Source organism: Euprymna scolopes, chromosome 18, assembly GCF_053919585.1.
Source record: "Euprymna scolopes isolate OS-2025 chromosome 18, ASM5391958v1, whole genome shotgun sequence".
NCBI lineage: Eukaryota > Metazoa > Mollusca > Cephalopoda > Sepiida > Sepiolidae > Euprymna > Euprymna scolopes.
In genome coordinates, this window is record NC_136499.1 from 96,355,768 (window position 1) to 96,375,778 (window position 20,011).

The window sequence follows — 20,011 nt, forward strand, 5'->3', positions numbered from 1 at the left end:
TTACACAAAAATAAAAAAGAAAAACACGAATATAATTATTTTAGTCCGGATTTTGTCAAACAGTTTTTTTTGAGGGTGGGGGGTCTCTCTTTTTTTTTTTTTTTTTTTTTTTTTACAGGAAATAAGGAATGGAATAGTAAATTCTTTAATTATTTTATATTAAAGAAAAATACAGTAAATGCTCATAGTGAGGTTAAAAATTGTGAAAAAAAAATTAAATACATTTATATTAAATTATAAATAAGTAAAATATATTTTTATTTTAAATTTTAAGGTTCAATTTTACTATAAGGATTCTTGGTAAATCTTCTCCCATTTTCTTTGATATTTTCCCCGAGATTAGACACAATCAACCCTTTGGATTAAATGAGTCATTGCCCTGAAATAAAATTCTAATTTACTTTTTAACGTGTATAAAATTGAATTTTTATGCCAATTTTTCACTCGTCGCGGTCACTGTTTACTTTTCAATAATTTGTCATTCTTAAAATATTGACTAGTGTTTTAACCATGTCGTCTTTTCGCTTTTAAATACGTTGCATTTCGTCGAAGCCTCTTTATCCTTTTGTATCAAATGAACGTTAAAACTAATTTTTGTCTTTTTCAATTTTTAAATGGTGAATGTATTTTTGCAAAAGTAAGAAACACATTTCATAAAAGATGCTCAGAATATGTAAAAGTAAATTAAAATATTATTTTGGGGGGCGAGAAATAAAATTAAACATCAACAAATACTTTTTATTACAAAATGTGGACGAAAACCAATCAAAATATGGGACGCATTCCAACAATCCCTATAGTACAATTGAACCAAATTTAAAATGTTAAAAAAAAAAGGGCTCGGAGATGTGGAATATGGAAATCTTGACACAGCAGATCATACTGATCTTTTTTTTTTCTTTTTTTTTCTGTTGAACTGGGGATGGGCTGTTACTTTTAAAGGGCCCCTTCAAAGGGATTGCAGACTGATGGAATTAGCTTCGAGGCTCGATTAGCACCTCATCTCAGTGATCGGTGGAATAGGCGTTTTCTGTTGGATATCCTGTGTTGTTCCTCTCCTCTGGGGGTATGTAGACCTCGGGAGGTACATATGGTTCGTATTCCTCATCTTGGTAAGCCCGTGAAGCCTCGCCTCCATGAAAAACAATAGGTGTCCCTTCTTGATCGGGTGACATGTTGCCAATTCCTGCAAAGAAGAAGGTATGGATGTTGAGAGAAGCCAGGGAAACATTACAATCTATTGGATAAAATGTTAAAAATGTCAAAACTTATTTATTTGGTTTAATTTGAACAAAATGTCGATATAATGCTTGAGATGAGGATTGATCATTCCTATTATTGAGATTATTCTTTCAATCTTAAAGTTGTGGGGTTAGCGTATGCGCCTGCTCCACAAAGTATGGAAATAAAAAAATTTAAAAAGTAACAAAAAAAAAACAACTGTTTTTGATATAGATGTACATAAGAATACTTTGATAAGTATGTTTTAACTTAAATAGGGATGGTATAATAAAATTGTGAGGTCTGCTTTCGGGCTTGGCCTCCATAGAATGGAAATAGGCACAAACTTTAATAAAGAATTTTCATATCTATCTGCATAAATATACTTTGATAATTATGTTTCAGTTTGAAGAAATATAGTATAATAAAATTATGGGGTGTTCGTTAGCACCTGACCTCCATAGAATGGAAATATGTCACAAAGTTTAACAAGGTTTTTTTAATATAGATCCACAGAATATTGTGATAAGTGTTTCAGTGTGAACAGGTATGGTATAATAAATTATGGGGTTTATCTATTCATTTTTACTTTCATAATATTTTGCTTTGGTTTTGATACCCTCAAATTCGAAGCTATCTCTTTACAACCCTTCCTTTTCATAACCTATCATACTTTCATAAATCAGAGTCCATTTCCTGTAGGCTGTTTTTGACCCCAATAAACGACGGGTACTTTTGCTAGTATATATATGTGGACGTTTCTGTCTGTGTGTCTGTATACATTTTCCTTCGACATAACTCTGTTAATTTTCAAACTACAGACTCGAAATTTGATATACAGAGTACTGAAATTTGGGAAAATCGATGTGATCGGTTTTCGGCCAGAAATTTCGCTGTTTAAGAGTCAAAGTTCAACGATTTGACCTTTGAGAACTCTACCAAACTCCTCCGACAATTTTGGGTCTAAACACTTGTAATTTTAGATATAGGTTCGTTGGACATGGATCTAACTTAATAACTTTATTTGAGCCGAAAACAATAAATGGTAAGGGGTCATAACAGGGGTCAAAGTTTTACAAAATTGACCTTTTTCGCTCTACCAAATTACTCAGACAATTTCTGGTCTAAACATTTGAAATTTTACATAAAAGGTTATTCAGAGATAGGGCAAGCTTTTTAATCGGTTTGGGTCGAAATTTTGAGCTACCAATACATACATGTATGTATGTATGTTTGCATGTCTGCCTAAAACTTTCGACAGAGGCGCCGAATTGACTAAAAACATTAATTTCTTCACACTCAACTGGGAACTTTTGTACAGGCAGAGGTCACTTTTTTCGCCGATATTTTCGAGTCATGCCTTCTTTTCGATTGTCTAGCCTTAATTTAAACCTACGTCACTTCCGGTTTGACGGTAGTTGTAACCGCAAAGACGTCACGTTTTTTCCCCGTTCTTTTCCTCCTTCACGGTACGGGTTCGAGCTTGCCTTCCTACTACCAGTTTTTTTTTTTTTTTGGTCAGCGCACACCTCCAAATACCCGGGGAACCCATGCTAGTTTACATATAAAACTCTCATTAATACAACCTATTAATCATTAAGCTTAGTTTTAAATTATGTATTATATTCTTCGTGCGCGCGCGCGTGTGTGTGTGCGCGAGTAAGTGCCGCTTTATTATCATCTTTTCTTTATTGTTATTTTTCCGTTTACTGCCTAACCCTAACCCTAACCCCTTGTGTTCTTATGGAAAAGTGACTCTAACTCGTGCGTCGTTATGAAAACGTAAAAAAAAAAAAAAGCTAACATTTATTTTTATATTGACGGTTTGAGGAGAAAATCACTGGTTTCATATGCTATAAAACAATGAAATCAGAGCAGTCGGTGAATCTTGTATTATGGGCATTGGCTTTGGGTATTAAATAACCCCCAAAAAGCGTTGATATGGCGTAGAGCAGACACACCAAACAATCAATGTATAATCTACATTCGGTATTGTGTTTTTGGCGTTAAATAACCAAAAATTCTTGTTAATCTGTAAAACAGACGAACTAAACGAAACATTTTTTTACGCCCTCTCCTCCGGCTGATAACTGTAGAATGTCATATTGGTAAAACATTAGAATGGTGGAACTGGAACGGTATTCGAAACACGTATAAGAAACCAGAGAAAGACAATTATCATGGAATATTTAGAACCATTATTAACTCATTTCTCCTTATGTTATGTTGAATGTGAGACTCGAACTAAATAAATACTTTTTTTAGTTTTCAGACTAGAATCATAGTGTAGTATCTGTTCAGTCAAAAGATGGTACCATGATATTGTGTGAGATCTACGTTCACGCTGGACGACCATAGAATGGAAGTACGTCAAAAATTCCTACCAGAGTTTTGAAGATAAACTCGCTAATAACCAGATAAATCTTTAAAACTACATTAACCAGAGTAGTTAGTTAAGTATGTTTTAGTTTGAACAACGGTGATCAAATGATATCGTGGGGTCTGCATTCATGCCGGGTATTGATGGAATGGAAATATGCTACAAATACCTTTTAAGCACGAGAAAAATACAAAATAAATGAAGGATATAACTACGGAATTTCCACGGATCCCGTTTTTTTTAAATAATAAATAATACTAATACTACTACTAATAATAATGATAATAATGATAATAATAATAAATACTACTACTACTACTACTACTACTACTAATAATAATAATAATAATGATGATGATAATAATGATAATAATAATACCGATAAGCATATGTTAATATTATATACAATTCTAGTAAACAAACTGCTTTCTGTATTCGTTTTTTAATATCTTTATTGTCACATTATTATTAGGATAAGTTTAATGGAATAACAGATTAAGGGAACGACGAATTACAAAATAACAGCAGATAACAAAAACATTAGGTTTTTCCAGATCTCCAGAAAACGATCTGGAAACTTACTGGAAAGTTAGAAGTAGATTATTCGAGCATTCTGGACCACCTCAAGCAATTTGGAAAATGAAAGGAACCTAACGATCGTAACGAAAACTTAGATATCATTTTCATTATTGAAATTTGGTGGCCAAGTCAGGTATTGACTGAAGTTTATTTCTACCAAATGTGGTTGGATTGCATTGATGATGGAATGTAGTAACGACTTCAAGGGTGGAATTTTGTGGGGGTGGGAACAATATCATATAGAAAATAAATATTTTAAATGTATTCATTTATTAGGCCTAAGATCTGTACTTGCGAGTGTGAAGTCCATTCAAGATAACATCTTCTATTGATGAGATGATAACGACAATAACCCCATGCTATATATGACAAAGTACGGCACAATCACGTTGACACACCGGTTCTCGCGAGATCACCAAAGTTAAGCAACGTTGAGCCTGGTCAGTACCAGATGGGTGACGATTTAGGAAGGCTACGCGCTGTATGTACTTTCTAGGAAGGTTGGGCGTGGGGCCAGCACCCTCACCCCGTAAAAGGAACTCAGTCGCTACAAAAACATCTACAAAGTTGTAGATGGCCTATGCCCCTGAGGGGCTCAAGGCTATGGTGGTGGATATATGACAAAGACTGTTAAACATGCCCGAGTGAAACTTGGTGTACAAGTCAGGTATAGACTAAATCTTATTTGCAACAAATTTTATTAATTTTAAAATGGACCCAAACGTTGTAGGTAGAAACTCACAAAGAAAGGAAAAAGTTAACACGAACTATTTTTTTTAGATGAAACAAAAAGGGTTTTTTTTACGTAGGAGTCACCACTTATCAAGAGCCAGAGGCCACTCGAGGATAAGGGTATCAGAATCATAGTAATCGTTAGTAATAGAGATTCGGTAAATTTGTTAACTTAAGTGGAATGGCCCATCAAGAACTTGTTTGCATTGGACTTGAAGACGGCCATACTGCAGTCAGCTGGCAAGCAGGCAAACGGAAGACAGTTCCACATGCGAGCCGTTCTAAAAAAGAAAGTTATTTATTCCGTTCAATTTAGGCGCAAGTCGCTGAGACATATTTCCAACATGACACAATAGTCTCTTTCGATCCATTCCTTTGTTCTTTTTTTTTTTTTTTTTTTTTTTTTAGCTACAATCCGCTGTAAGACACACAGGTCGGCTGGATCGCTTTCAAAAGCGGTAGGAGGAGGAGGAGGAGAAGACATCCATCTCATGCTTGTCCAGCGTATCTTCCAACTCGCCACGCGCTTCCCACCCTTTTCTTTTCTCTTTTCCTTTTTCATTCAGTTTTGATGTATTTTCATTAACGATTCAATTGGTAGTAGTTCATCGAGAAAAACCTGTTTTTTTGATAGTGTAGTAAATTAGCGAATTAAAAGCTCTTTATGAAAACGAATGGAGCTATCTTCCAGAGTTAACAGTGTTAATATAAACATTGAGATTTTCATTTATTTTTCAGGGCTGTGAGCGAAGGCCGGGTAGTTAGAAGTGCTTTTAACAAGTTTCAATCACGGCTTAGGATAGAAGAGCTGTGATACAACTGAACTGTCTGTCTGTGGATAACTTGCACACACATACATACACACGCACATACACACGCACATACAGGCATTCTCTTTGTCAGCTTTACTAGTTGTTAAATATTGCATTCATGAATATAAACAGAAACTTATATTCCAAATTGAAAACATAGACATATATCATTCCATTTTGAGTAAGTGTTTACGAAAAATGAATTATTTTAGAAATTAATAAAGATATCGTTATTGGATCTAACTTTCTATTATTTTTTCACATACGCATATATATATATATATATATATATATATATATATATATATATATATATATATAAAATATGTGTCTGTGGGGTGTGAGTTCCGTTATAGAAGCGTTGATTTAATTTGGCTTTCAAACGTACTTGATGCATATTACATATTATATATATATATATATATATATATATATATATATATATATATATATAAAGCCAAATTACAACGCAATATTACGAAAATAACAAAAAAATTTTGTTTGAAATTGATTACTCAAATATAATTCGAAATATATTTAAATTATAAATTTCAAACAAGTAAAATATTTGTTTATTTTCGTAATATTGCATTGTAATTTGGCTTTCAAGCGCACTTGATGCGTATTTTATTTTATTCAAATTAAATCAACGCTTCTATAACGGAACTCTCACCTCTCACACACAGACACAGAAACACACACACACACACACACACATAATATATATGTGATATATATATGTGTATGTATATATATATATATATATATATATATATATATATGTATATATATATATATATATATATATATATGTATATATATATATATATATATATATATATATATATATATATATATATATATATATATATAAAGCCGAGAGAGAGACAGAGAGAAAGAGAGGGAATGAGGGAGTATAGATACTTACGGTCCAAAGTTTCTTTAAGAATCTTGAAGGATCGCGATTGCAAGTTGGGGTTGACATTTTGAATCGGCAGCAAGTCTTCATCTGGCATAGGTTTAGTACGTTGTTTTGGTTTGGGCGTCGGTTTAGGCAGGACTTTGTTCAAATCTCTGAAAAATACAAAAAGCAAAACATTTATAAGTAAAAATATGAAGAAAACAAATAAAGCGTGATTTATCTTCTACTGCGGCCGATATTACTTGAATAGCGTAAATAGCCGTTTGTAATAGTTTTTCGCGGGGAAATAATTAGTACATTCATAGATATTCTAAAAAAAGTGTAATTGTTCTCAATTTGGGGGAAGAGGTTTTCTTGGAGAGCGAACAAGCGTTTTATCTGGAAAATCATTACTTGTTTCATGTGGATAACAAAGCAAAAAATAATATAGAAAGATTTAGCTATTGGAAGAAACAAATACACACACACACACACACACACACACACACACACACACACACACACACACATATATATATATATATATATATATATATATATATATATATATATATATATATATATATAAATCCCCGAAACAGTGTTTCATGGTAAACAACTGATGATCCCTTAAAAAATAAATTATCAGTACTATAATAAATTCGAGAGTGAGTTGATGCAGTGATTGCAGGTGATTAAATGACTTACTGACTAGATGGTTTTCTAACGAATGATAAAAAATATTTTTTGTATAGTTTTAAAGGTTAAAAACTTCAAAGACTATATATATAAAGTAGGCTCCTTCAGTCTTAGACAGACTCTGGGTACCCACGAAGGGTTGCTTGCGCGTAAAATTTTTGTGACAGGAGTTATATATATATATATATATATATATATATATATATATATATATATATATATATATATATATATATATTTTAGGGTGCCCAAAAAGTCTGGCTACATAATGTAGCCACACTTTGATAAAGATATCACTAATTTTTATATATACAGTTTAAATTTTTAACAAATTAGCCACGAGGCCATCAACTTTTTGCCTTTAGCTAAAAAGGTTAACGAGATATATAAAATAGGCATTCAGAAAGTGCAAGTCTAGATCTGGCGACGTATCTTACAAGACAGGATGAGGTGAAGAATACAAATTTGACAGGGTTGGGAACAGGTGGACGTCTATGAGATTCACACCAAGAAGAATCGTTGAATTACCTGCTATCTATTTCAATTGTAATCTATCGATGATGAAAGCGCATCTAGATTCCTCCTTTCTTTTCTCCGGACTGCAATATAATATTTATATCAGTTAGTGGATCAATTTAATGATTTATTACGCCGTAGAATTATTGGCGGATTAGTTGGTCACGTCTAACACAACAACTCAAAAAGAAAACGGCTTTCTGCATGTTAATTGAACTCGTTGTGAGAGCAATAATGCAGAATGCGAGCATTTAGCTTAAATCGACTTGTATGTTTTTCTGGGAGAGGAGGGGTCACCGCTTATCAAGGCCAAAAGGCTATTTAATAATACGTGCTAAATCGGTGTCAGGTTAGCAGATGAGGGGACACCGCGATGATCGTGGAACTTGCATTGAGTTTGATTATTTAAGAGGACAGCTCAACAAGAATTGTTTGCATTAACACTTTTAGATACAAATAGAGAAAAAGGAGAAATTTTTTACAGTTGTTGTAGTCTGACGAGTCTCCATTGATCAAAGCTTTGCCTAGTTTTTCAATTATATCATATAAGTAAAACTAAGTGGCCGACCATAGTCGAGGGCGATCCGAAGGCTACTTTTTCATTAACGGCTACATCGAGGTGTAGAGGAGGTCGCCACACCATTCGCGGGATTCTCCACTTGCCCTTGATCCTTATAATGCTTAGTGCTTAGCAAGAGGGAATCAAGTACCATTTTTTAAGTCTGTGGTATGACTGGGCCGAAAATTAAACCCTGGTATTCAGGTCCATATAATAGTATTGATTTTATGCCAGGTTTTCCCCGCTTATTTCGAAAATCCTGCTTATTTTAGAAAACCAAATCAAATTCGTTTGTCCTACCTGCTCCTACCTGGTGTTTCTCGATTTTTTTTTCTTTTCCTTTGTTATGCGAGCCGAACCATGTATATAGCTCTCGGTACAAATAAACTGCAGTCTATGCATTACTTGTTCACATGGTTTCAGTCATTAATGTCGAACTTTTGTTTTATCGCCATTCAATGATAAGCACACTTAGATATGACATACAAAATCGTCAATAACTCTAATGCACTGTCTTCATTTGGGACGGCATTTCCTTCTTCGGTTCAAGAATAGTTTCTGACTTGTTTTATATATTTTTATTTTTTTATACATATTTTTATCTTTGATATCCACATATTTTTATCTTTGATATCCACATATTTTTACCTTTGATATACAAATACTTTTATTTTTGATATCCAAATATTTTTATCTTGGATATCCACATATTATCTCTGATATCCAAATATTTTTATCTTTGATATCCACATAGTTTTATTTTTGATATCCACATATTTTTACCTTTGATATACAAATACTTTTATTTTTGATATCCAAATATTTTTATCTTGGATATCCACATATTATCTCTGATATCCAAATATTTTTATCTTTGATATCCACATAGTTTTATTTTTGATATCCACATATTTTTACCTTTGATATACAAATACTTTTATTTTTGATATCCAAATATTTTTATCTTGGATATCCACATATTATCTCTGATATCCAAATATTTTTATCTTTTATATCCAAATACTTTTATTTTTGATATCCAAATATTTTTACCTTTGATATACAAATACTTTTATTTTTGATATCCACATATTTTTATCTTTGATATACAAATATTTTTATCTTTGATATCCAAATATTTTTATCTTTGATATCCACATATTTTCATCTTTGATATCCAAAAATTTTTACCTTTGATATCCAAATATCTTTATCTTTGATACCCAAATATTTTTATCTTTGATACCCAAATATTTTTATCTTTGATATCCAAATATTTTTATCATTGATATCCAAATATTTTTATCATTGATATCCACAGATTTTTATCTTGGATATTCATAGATAACAATCTGGAAATTTAGGCCCGATGAATGTAAAGCCTATTCAGGATAACACTTACTGATGAGACGACTGCCAAAGTGGTTCCAATATCAGTAAAGCAAAGCATATTGGCTCTTCATGATCGAAACTTGACTGACTTGTCCGCCAAGCTTGAAGACTAAACTTCTAAATGGCAATTTGGTTCTTTAGTTTACCCTAAAAATGTCTGTTTATTTTAACGCTATAGAATCCGTTTTATATTAATATTTCACACACACACATACACACACACATACACATACACATACACATACACACATACATCCATAAGAAAAAGCTTCCTCCAATCTTGACAGACTATACATACCCAGTGTAAGGGTGTCTGCGCGCGGAATTTTTTATGGCAAGAGTTGCGCAATCTTCAGCCAAACCTTTCCTGCGTCGCAAGTGGCAAGTGGAAGTTCAGTACGACTAGAAACAATGCCGAGATAAGCGGAGAGCCAAGAATTCCCAAATGATCACCCATCTGGCAGCAGGCAGACTCAACGTTGCTTAATTTCGGTTATCTGAGGAGAACGTTAACGTGATTATGCCGTATTAAAACACACACACACAGGTACATACATATATACTTATATACATATATTAACACACAAACATATATATACATATATATACACACACACAAACATATATATATATATTTGTCTTTACATAAGCAGTAACTGCTCTACTTCTGTATTGAGCACTCTTGTATGAACCTCGTTATATTTCACTGGTTACCCTACCTTTGGAAAATAGCAACCTCAAATTATATATATATATATAATTTTAAGTGAAAAGGCTTTATTCAGTCCATATGACGTTTCGATATATTATATTACTTTCTTCTGATAAAAATAATGTTTCTTTCCTTTTTTACTTTTGCACATCTGATGAATATGGAATAAATAAAGCATTTTTGCATAAAAATATTTTCTTTTTAATGTGTGTATATATATGTGTGTATGTGTGTGTGCGTGTATATATATATGTGTATGCGTGTTTATATATATGTATGTGTGTGTGTGCGTGTGTATATATATATATATATATATATAAGCGTGCGTGTATATATATATTTTATATATATATGTGTATATATCTATAACATATATCGCTGTGCATGAAACTGATTTTTAATTTAATTAAATTTTGATTGTTAATTTTAAAAATTTTTAAAACTTTTAAATTATAAATCACATTACTTAATATATATATATATATATATATATATATATATATATATATATATATATATATATATATATATATATACCGCTGTTGGTAAAATATGAATTAAATCTTCTTTAATGTATATGAAAAAATGTTCATGCTATAGGTTTGAAATGTTCATTTTTAATACGTCTCGTGATTGAGGCGAACTATATATATATATATATATATATATATATATATATATATATATATATATATATATATATATATATAGTTGAATGTCAAAAAATGATATATAGTGTTTCGAAAAGAATTCGCCGCAATCACGCGATGTATCAAAAACAAAGAACATTACAAATCTCTAGCATGAACACATATTTTGTATATACATTCAAGTTTCATTTCATATTTTATAAGTGCTGAATGTGGTCACCACCGTGCAGCGCAGACAACATCAAAGCGATATAAAAATTCCTCCCAGACACGCGTTAGAATGTCACGGTCCACCGTATTTATTGCAGTTGTTAATTGATCTTTGAAGCCATCGATACTTGCTGAAAGTGGTGGAACATAAACTTGGCCTTTAACGCACCCCTACAAGAAAAAGATACACGCACTGGGGTGTAAAATAGTGCACATAGGCGAGTGGGAAAGTATCAACAGCAGCAAAGGATGGCTGGTTTGCGAGATTAGCAGCAGTAGCCAAAAAACGCACATATTCAAAGTAAGAAGTGTGCGCGGAGAAAAACGAGAAAAAATGCAGCACGTGCTCGGGGGAGAAACAAAGTGGGCGTTGAAGAGAATGGACGTTTAAATACGCAGGTGAGGAATGGCTGGCTACGGCCGATGTGAGGCCGGAGAAGCAAAGTGCGTCGTCGAAGAAAATGGACATGTAAATGCGAAAACGAGAAATGGCTGGATACGGCCGACATAAAGTCGGAGAAGAAAAGTGTACAACGGGCGAGATGGACGATTGACGAAAGACTTTTAAGTGGGGCCAAAACAATTATAACGATAAAAAAAATCTTTTGAGAAAGAAAAAATACCGAACCGGATCTTTATCTATTAATTTCTATTCCTGTTTTGTTTCTTCTAGTACCCACGTTACAGGGATCCGGAGAACTTGCAAGGACAGAGAACAATATCTTTAGCACCTCTCCCCCCCAAGCTATTGCCGAGGTAATTTTTCATCCAGATAAGCTCTAACTCAGAAATGCCAATGGGGCGGTGCTTCATCTTGCTGAAAAAAAAGTCATTCGAATCTGCTTGCAGTAGAGTGCACGTGTTTTGGAGCATTTCGGGATAGGTTTGTCATAGAACTTTCAAAGAAAAGGTGACCATAAATCTTGTCTTGAGACACATCACAGAAGATGTTCACTTTAGAGAAATCTCTTATATACGTAACAGTTTCATGTGGGTAATCTGCTCCCCAAATGCACTCATTGTGACGATTGACTGTGCCGCTCAAATTGAAGGTCGCTTCATAACTAAAATCTAGACGTGGAAAAAAGAATTTCATCACTTTCCACTATCTCCAGCATTGAATCACAGAATGTCCTCCGCATCACCTTTTCATCATTATTAAGTTCTTGGACGAGACTTAGTTTTTATGGTTTCATGTGAAATCATTTCCTTAATACACGCCAGACAATGGTATGAGGGATGGCAAGCTGAAAACTTGCTTGACGTACGGATTTACGTTGGTCCCTCTCAAAGGCCTCATGAATCCTCTCCACTTCCTCATCTGTAATACGTGGATTTCCATGACTCTTTCCTTAGCACAAGCACTTATTCTCTGTGAACTGTGTAACCCACTGCCAAATGCTTTAACGATGGGGCGGATCAATGCCGAATTGTATTCTGAAAGCACGTTGCACCGTGAAAATGGAATTTGTTTTCGAGAACTCAAAACATGCAAAACACATTCTACTGAGTAGTCGCCATTTTGATTGATCTTCTTACAATTCAGTCACACCGGAAGTTATACTAACGATAGCAGTAAAACTGACACACAATTTACTTTTGATAGCTACTCTATTAAATAAACACTGATTTAGTCCACTACAGTGCTATAGACAAAAGAAAACTAAGTTATGATTTTGAAATATTCTTTTTGAAACATTTGTATATATATATATATATATATATATATATATATATATATATATATATATATATATATATATGATTTTTTTTATTACAAAATGTCGGTTGTTAAGGTCCTTAATTTTTTCTCTTTGGTTAAAATAATATTTATTGTAATTGAAAATAATTCGCTAATTTAACAATGAATCTATTTTGATTTTTGCTTTTTTTTTTAAAATAAAAATTGAACTTTTTAATCTTATGGTCTATTTTTATTTGCAGGCACTTTAGATAATTCTGCTCCGAAAATCATCTAATGATCGAAAAACTTAATGTTTCATTGTATGACTCAAAATAAACATTGACTTGAAACAGCTGTAAACAGCTGCAATTCATTTGTATGTATTCTTTATTTAGAACATAATTTGAACATTATGTAAAACATTTAAATACATTGCACATACACACGCGCGCGCAAACGCAAACACACACGTTTAAATATCAGTTGTAAATTATGTTTGTTTCATCCCAAAGAAACATCAGTGTTCTTGACATCACATTAAAAGCTATAAAAAATAAATAGTCACTTGTCTTTCTTAAACAATAAAGCATATCAAAAGACGTATATTCTTACAATCGCGCATTTCAAAAGGTTTTGTTACAAGCCGCGCCTCTTGTAATCGGCTCAAATTGTAATTCAAAAGAAATACAGAACGAAAACAATGTGAATGTTAAAAACAATGTCGGCATTCTTCATTTACCATTAATATTTTCCTTGGCACCATTCCCAAATACTTATATACGCCAGAATTATAACATGGTTTTATGGACAAAAAGATTTATATGTCAACACCAAATTTGGGACATTGTAGGCAAGCTTCATATCACGTGATATGCCACGATCTAATTATACATGAATGCTATTTTGAAGCATTTTTCTACGTATTTCGTTCAAGTTTATTTAAAAACATGTTTTGTTTTGAATTTCGAATTACTTTAAACATTAACGGCATTATTATGATAACTGAGCTGTCGGAAGAGACAGTGAATGGTGATATTATGTAGCGACTTTCAATTGAACCAAAAGCTAAAATATTCACCGTGAACAAAAATGCGTACTATAAAAACCCAAACAGTGTTTTTCTCTCCATTTGATCTGGAATTTTACTTTAACAGATAACGCACGTGGACACGTCCTTAAAAACTAAACACGCACTCTTTGGGAGCGAAGGACCTCGACGGACTAACGAGAGAATTTGAAGGACTACTGTCATATACATATACGTTGTTAAAACAACGCCTGACAGAGTTTTACAAATACATAAACGCATATGGCATCGGCCGAAATGAACCAACACGCACTCTCTCACTAACAAAAAGCACACTAATACACAAATACAATTTCGCACCTATTAACTTATATATACGTAAACGCCCACGGCGCCAACCGAAACAAACGTGTATACTTAATTTCTCCTTATAGACAAACATATTCTTCTCTTCATTCCCACCATTTACGGACACTTATTTTGCATTGTCTTAATTAAATTTAATTAACACCTTACTTAAGTTCGTATGTATATATTTTGTTATTCTTTCATTTGTTATTGCTTTTCCGTCTACACAGCATCCTCCATCTGTATGATAAAAATGAATGTGTATTAATTTGCATATATAATTATTGTGCACTTCTATTCGTGTTACTAAGTTAAACACGTACTTTTTTTCTAATAATCTATTCTTTTATATATGTATATATACATACATATATACATACATATGTATACACACATATATAATATATACATAAAAATACATATATACATATGCATAGATATATCTATCCAAATATGTACACATATGTACATATATATATGTATATGCATATGTATATTTCTGTATACACATGTGTATATATATATACATGTATATACTGAAATATACATATATATATACATATATATATATATATATATAGAGAGAGAGAGAGAGATACATATCTTCTCTTCTATCTATCTATCTTCTATCTATCTATCTATCTATCTATCTTCTATCTTCTTATATAATATATATAAAATGAACTCATTTTTCCCCTCCGACTTTGACGTTTATAGGACTGCACCTGTATACATTTGGTGCAGCCGTATCATTCACAAACTGAATCACATCTGCCGTATGTTATAGGGTTATTACATATCCAGTATCTCGCTGATCAGAGTTTCCTATATTCTGTCTGGTGAGTGTCCACTGTAAAAATCGGTTACATTGAATGGAAGTAGTAAAGTAAACTCTCTCTAACAAATTCATCCTACCACCGCCACTCACTTACACCGTTCCAGACCGTTCACAGGAGACATTTAAAACCGACCACCGGTTAGAATTTATCTAAAAACTGGACTGGACTTACGCTGAAACGAACCACGCTTACTTTGCCATTGGTTAGCATAAAACATAAACACAATTTATAAAGCATTTATTATAATAAAATTAGATTCAAACAGAACACAATCCGTTACCTGGAATTGAATTCACAATTACATTACTTCGATTTCGTTATAACCCGCGTGGTTAGAGTTTAATGAAAACCTGAATTGACATTTACGTGAAACGCACCAAACTTACTTACACAAACACAACTTCCGTTTTGCTCTTTCCTTACGTGCTTTTTCCCTTTCTTTCTTTCTTTCTTTCTTACCTTTCGTTGTCTTTTTGCTTTATGGGTGATGGTGGTGGGGGTACTTCCCTATGTTTATCTTTCTTTCCATAAACATAAACACAAACTAAACGCTATACTGCGATTTACGCTACGGCATGTTTAACATCGTCACATTTTCATTTTCTTTTGTTGTGCTGGTGGTGGTGGGGGGACTACTTTCCTATGTTTTCAGTCTACACGATATTTCACTTTTGTAAAGCTATTTCTTACCAAACTTCCTTCATAATCTTTCCTTTCGGTCTTTCCTTCTTTCTTTCTTTTCTCTCCATTTTCTGCTCTTTCCATTGTTAAAACGAAACGAAACAACCTGATATTCCAGGTTTTACTTACACTCTATCACTCTACGACTATTACTTGTGTATCCAACTCTATTTGTGCCACGTTCCTTTAATTTTTCACCGTACCACTTACCAGACGACATTCACGTACATGGACTTCCCTTTTTGTTCTTTTTCTTGGGGGCCGGTTTACGTTACTACACGTTAGCCATGGATCGGGCGATCGCTGTCAGACGTCACGATAATACGACTTCTTTTTTTTTATTTTTTACTTTTATTAAAAGAAAAAAAAACAATTGAAAATACTTTCAAACATAAAGTAAACTGATTCATGTAAGTAAAAAAAAGTAGCATTTATTGCCTTTGGTAATAATTATTTACTGCTTATTTGTTTTGTTTTTCACCTTTTTTTCGACTAACCATTCTTAAATCTCACTATAACATCGATTTTTCCAAGTACATTTCAGGTGGGGGGCATTCCAACCTACGAAGGGAGTTTGTATTACTGTACACATAGATTCGAAAAAGTTGTCAAAACAAAAAAAAAATATAACAAATAAATGTTATCAAAGCCAAGATAAGTTACTTTTCTGCCAAACTGGATATATATATTTTTCGTGTTTTTATTCAATGTAACATATTTATTCAGCTCGAAAACCATACAGTGTTTACCGATGTATTCGAAAATTCAAGATGGCGTCTCACACCCTCTTTAACACCGTAAGTATAGAAAAAGGTGTTATAAATAAAAAAAACTATACAAAATACTATTAAAAACCCGCCGAATATATGTCAACCTATGTCACATTAACATGTATTGAGCGAGTTTTTAACAGTATTTTATTAGGTTTTTTATTTATAACATCTTTTCCGAAACTTACCGTGTTAAAGAGAGAATCAGACTCCATCTTGAATGTTCCAATACATCGGTAAACACTATATAGTTTTCGAGCTGAATAAACATGTTACATTGAATAAAAACACGAAAAATATATCAAGTTAGGTAGAAGAGTAACTTATCTTGCCTTTGATAACATTTATTTGTTATATATTTGTTTTTTGACAACTTTTTCGAAACTATGTGTACAGTAATACAAACCCATAGTGAGAAAACACGGAACATTATGGAGTTTTTTGGGGGGGAGAATTAGCGATTTTGGAAAATTTCAGACGATTAGTTAAAAATCTAGCGATTATTTCCCTTTCGTTATAAACTTTTTTTTTTTTTTATTTCTTTGTTTAATAAATATTTTGTGGGGTTTGTATTACTCTACACATAGATTCGAAAAAGTTGTCCAAAAAGAAAGAGATAACAAATAAATGTTATCAAAGGCAAGATAAGTTACTTTTCTACTAAACTGGATATATTTTTCGTTTTTTTATTCAATGTAACAGGTTTATTCAGCTCGATAACCATACAGTGTTTACCGATGTATTGGAACATTCAAGATGGCGTCTGATTCTCTCTTTAACACGGTAAGTTTCGGAAAAGATGTCATAAATAAAAAACCGGATAAAACACTGTTAAAAACTCGTTCAATATATGTTACCGTGACATAGGTTGACATATATTCGGCGGGTTTTTAATAGTATTTTGTATAGTTTTTTTTATTTATAACACCTTTTTCCATACTTACGGTGTTAAAGACGGTGTGAAACGCCATCTTGAATTTTCGAATACATCGGTAAACACTGTATGGTTTTCGAGCTGAATAAATATGTTACATTGAATAAAAACACGAAAAATATATATATCCAGTTTGGCAGAAAAGTAACTTATCTTGGCTTTGATAACATTTATTTGTTATATATTTGTTTTTGTTTTTTGACAACTTTTTCGCATCTATGTGTACAGTAATACAAACACCCATTTTGTGTTTTATATGCATAAAGTACAATTGCTGAATGTTACTGTTTTGATTATATTCGTTGGGGGGGGGAATTAAAAAATTAAGAAAGATTAAAATGAAGCGAAATTTAAGTTTCCGTTCCATTTTTACAACAACCGTAAAACAGTGCATACTCAGCAAGTTTTATCGTAATTTATAAGCATATTGAAACACTAAATCAACATTTTATTTATTTTTTTGCATAATTAATGATGGAAGTATTTTTCTGTTTATTTTCTTAACATCTGTTAAAAAAAATAAATAATTTGTACATTCTCTTGAAAAAAAGAATCAAACTTTTCTCTACTTTCACATGTGTTCCATTTTAACAAACTGAGCCACAGCAACGCGTGGCCGGGTACAGCTAGTAGAGAAATAAAAAGGAGCAAACCGAGTTATGTGTTCATCAACGTTTCGTCTTTATTTCCAGACTTCGTCTGGATGATTGTAATTAAGAAAACAAAAACACCAGTACAAATATTTAAAAATTTCATTTCAGTTACACACCTATTTTAATTTTAACAGACTTATTTTTCCAGAAAGAATATTAACTGCGTCATATCTTTTTAAAAATATATATATATTAACGGCTATATGACGTTATTAAAAAATCTCCCTATCTTTAACAACATACCCCCACCCCCACCCACCTTTTAAAAGTTTCCAACGTCTTTACAGTATCACACTTTTCACACGAAAATTTTCAAATATTTGTATTGGTGTTTTTGTTTACTTAATCATCCAGACGAAGTCTCAAAATAAAGACGAAACGTTGTTGAACACATAACTCGGTTTGTTTCTTTCTGTTTCTCTAAGCTGTCGGAATACTATTTCCATTATTCTCATCATACAAACACACACACACATACACACACACACACATATATATATATATATATATATATATATATATATATATATACATAATATATATATATTTACGTATATAAGTGTGTGTGTGTGTGTGTGTGTGTGTGTGTGTGTGTGTGTGTGTGTGTGTGTGTGTGTGCGTGCATGCGTGGGGGTGCGCGCACGAACGAGTGTTGTTTGAGAAAGAGAGTGAGAGAGAGTGTGTATTCCTATTTAATTGTCACTCCCTGAGGACCAAATTAGAAACAAGTTCGGTTATTACTGTGGGCGCACTCTGGATTGGAACCAAAATTTAAAATGCCACAACCAGAATACTACAAGTCTGATTCTTAGCCGAGTACAACAACGCTGTATTCAAGTCTAATGTTAACAAGTTCTTGTTGAGCCATCCTCTTAAGTTTAGCTTTCGATAACATTTCCTTGATCCGCCTGGTTTAAGTTTCAAATAGCATTTTCCTCTGCCTGTCACGCTTAAGTTTGAAATATAACTTTTGTCAGTTTGTCAAGCTCAAGTTAGAAATAGCATTTTTGTCGGTCTCCTAGACTTTTTCTAAAAGTTAGTCATTGTTCATCAAGGCCAGAAAGCCACTCAAGGATAAGGGTTAGTGAGTATGAGGAGGTCAGCGAGATTGTATCGTAATGATTGGTCGTGTTGGAATTGGGTAGAATTTAGTTATTTAAGAGGGCAGCTCAGCAAGAACTTGTTTACAGCGGACTTGAATACGGCCACGCCGTAGTCAGCATATATAGGGTTCCACAAACAGACAGTTCGCGAAAAGAAACTTTGTTAATGGAACTTGCGTTTAATTTAAGACAAAGCCAGAGAATAGAGGAATTATGGACAGTGGTTGTTGCTTGACGAGTGTTTTTTTTTTTTTTTTGCGAATGTTCGCCGGTCTTTTCATGGATAAACGCGCAAAATGAACGGACGTACCTTAAGAATAGCCGCTCTTTGATATATATGCCCATTGTCTCTTCGCTACTTAATTATCTTGTTTCGCGTAATTCCTTTTCATCGTGTACCAATTTAAGAATCCTTCCATCTGTTTGAGATCCAATTTGCGTTAGACTTCCATCAAAATCAGCTGAGCAGAAATTCTTTTTTATTTTATTTCAAGACATTTTTCTTGCAGGCGCTTTTAGAGTAAACACCCTGAAACACGTGCGTTTTTTTTTTATTATTATTTACTTAAGACTGGTAATTTTTCACTAAATCCAATTTTAAATAGTAGT

General features: G+C 32.7%; 1 protein-coding gene across 1 annotated transcript in view; it reads right to left on the reverse strand.

Moving 5' to 3' along the window:
* Positions 1-712: 712 nt before the first annotated feature.
* The window catches only part of LOC145297693 (uncharacterized), a 105,204-nt gene continuing 85,905 nt past the window's right edge, over positions 713-20,011 (reverse strand). Inside the window, exons 3-4 of the mRNA XM_080143893.1 lie at positions 6,653-6,798; positions 713-1,186 (exon numbers count right to left, since the gene is read on the reverse strand). Of these exons, the coding sequence (XP_080000019.1) occupies positions 1,005-1,186; positions 6,653-6,798 (328 nt within the window). The 3' untranslated portion in view covers positions 713-1,004. The remainder of the gene's footprint in view (positions 1,187-6,652; positions 6,799-20,011) is intronic.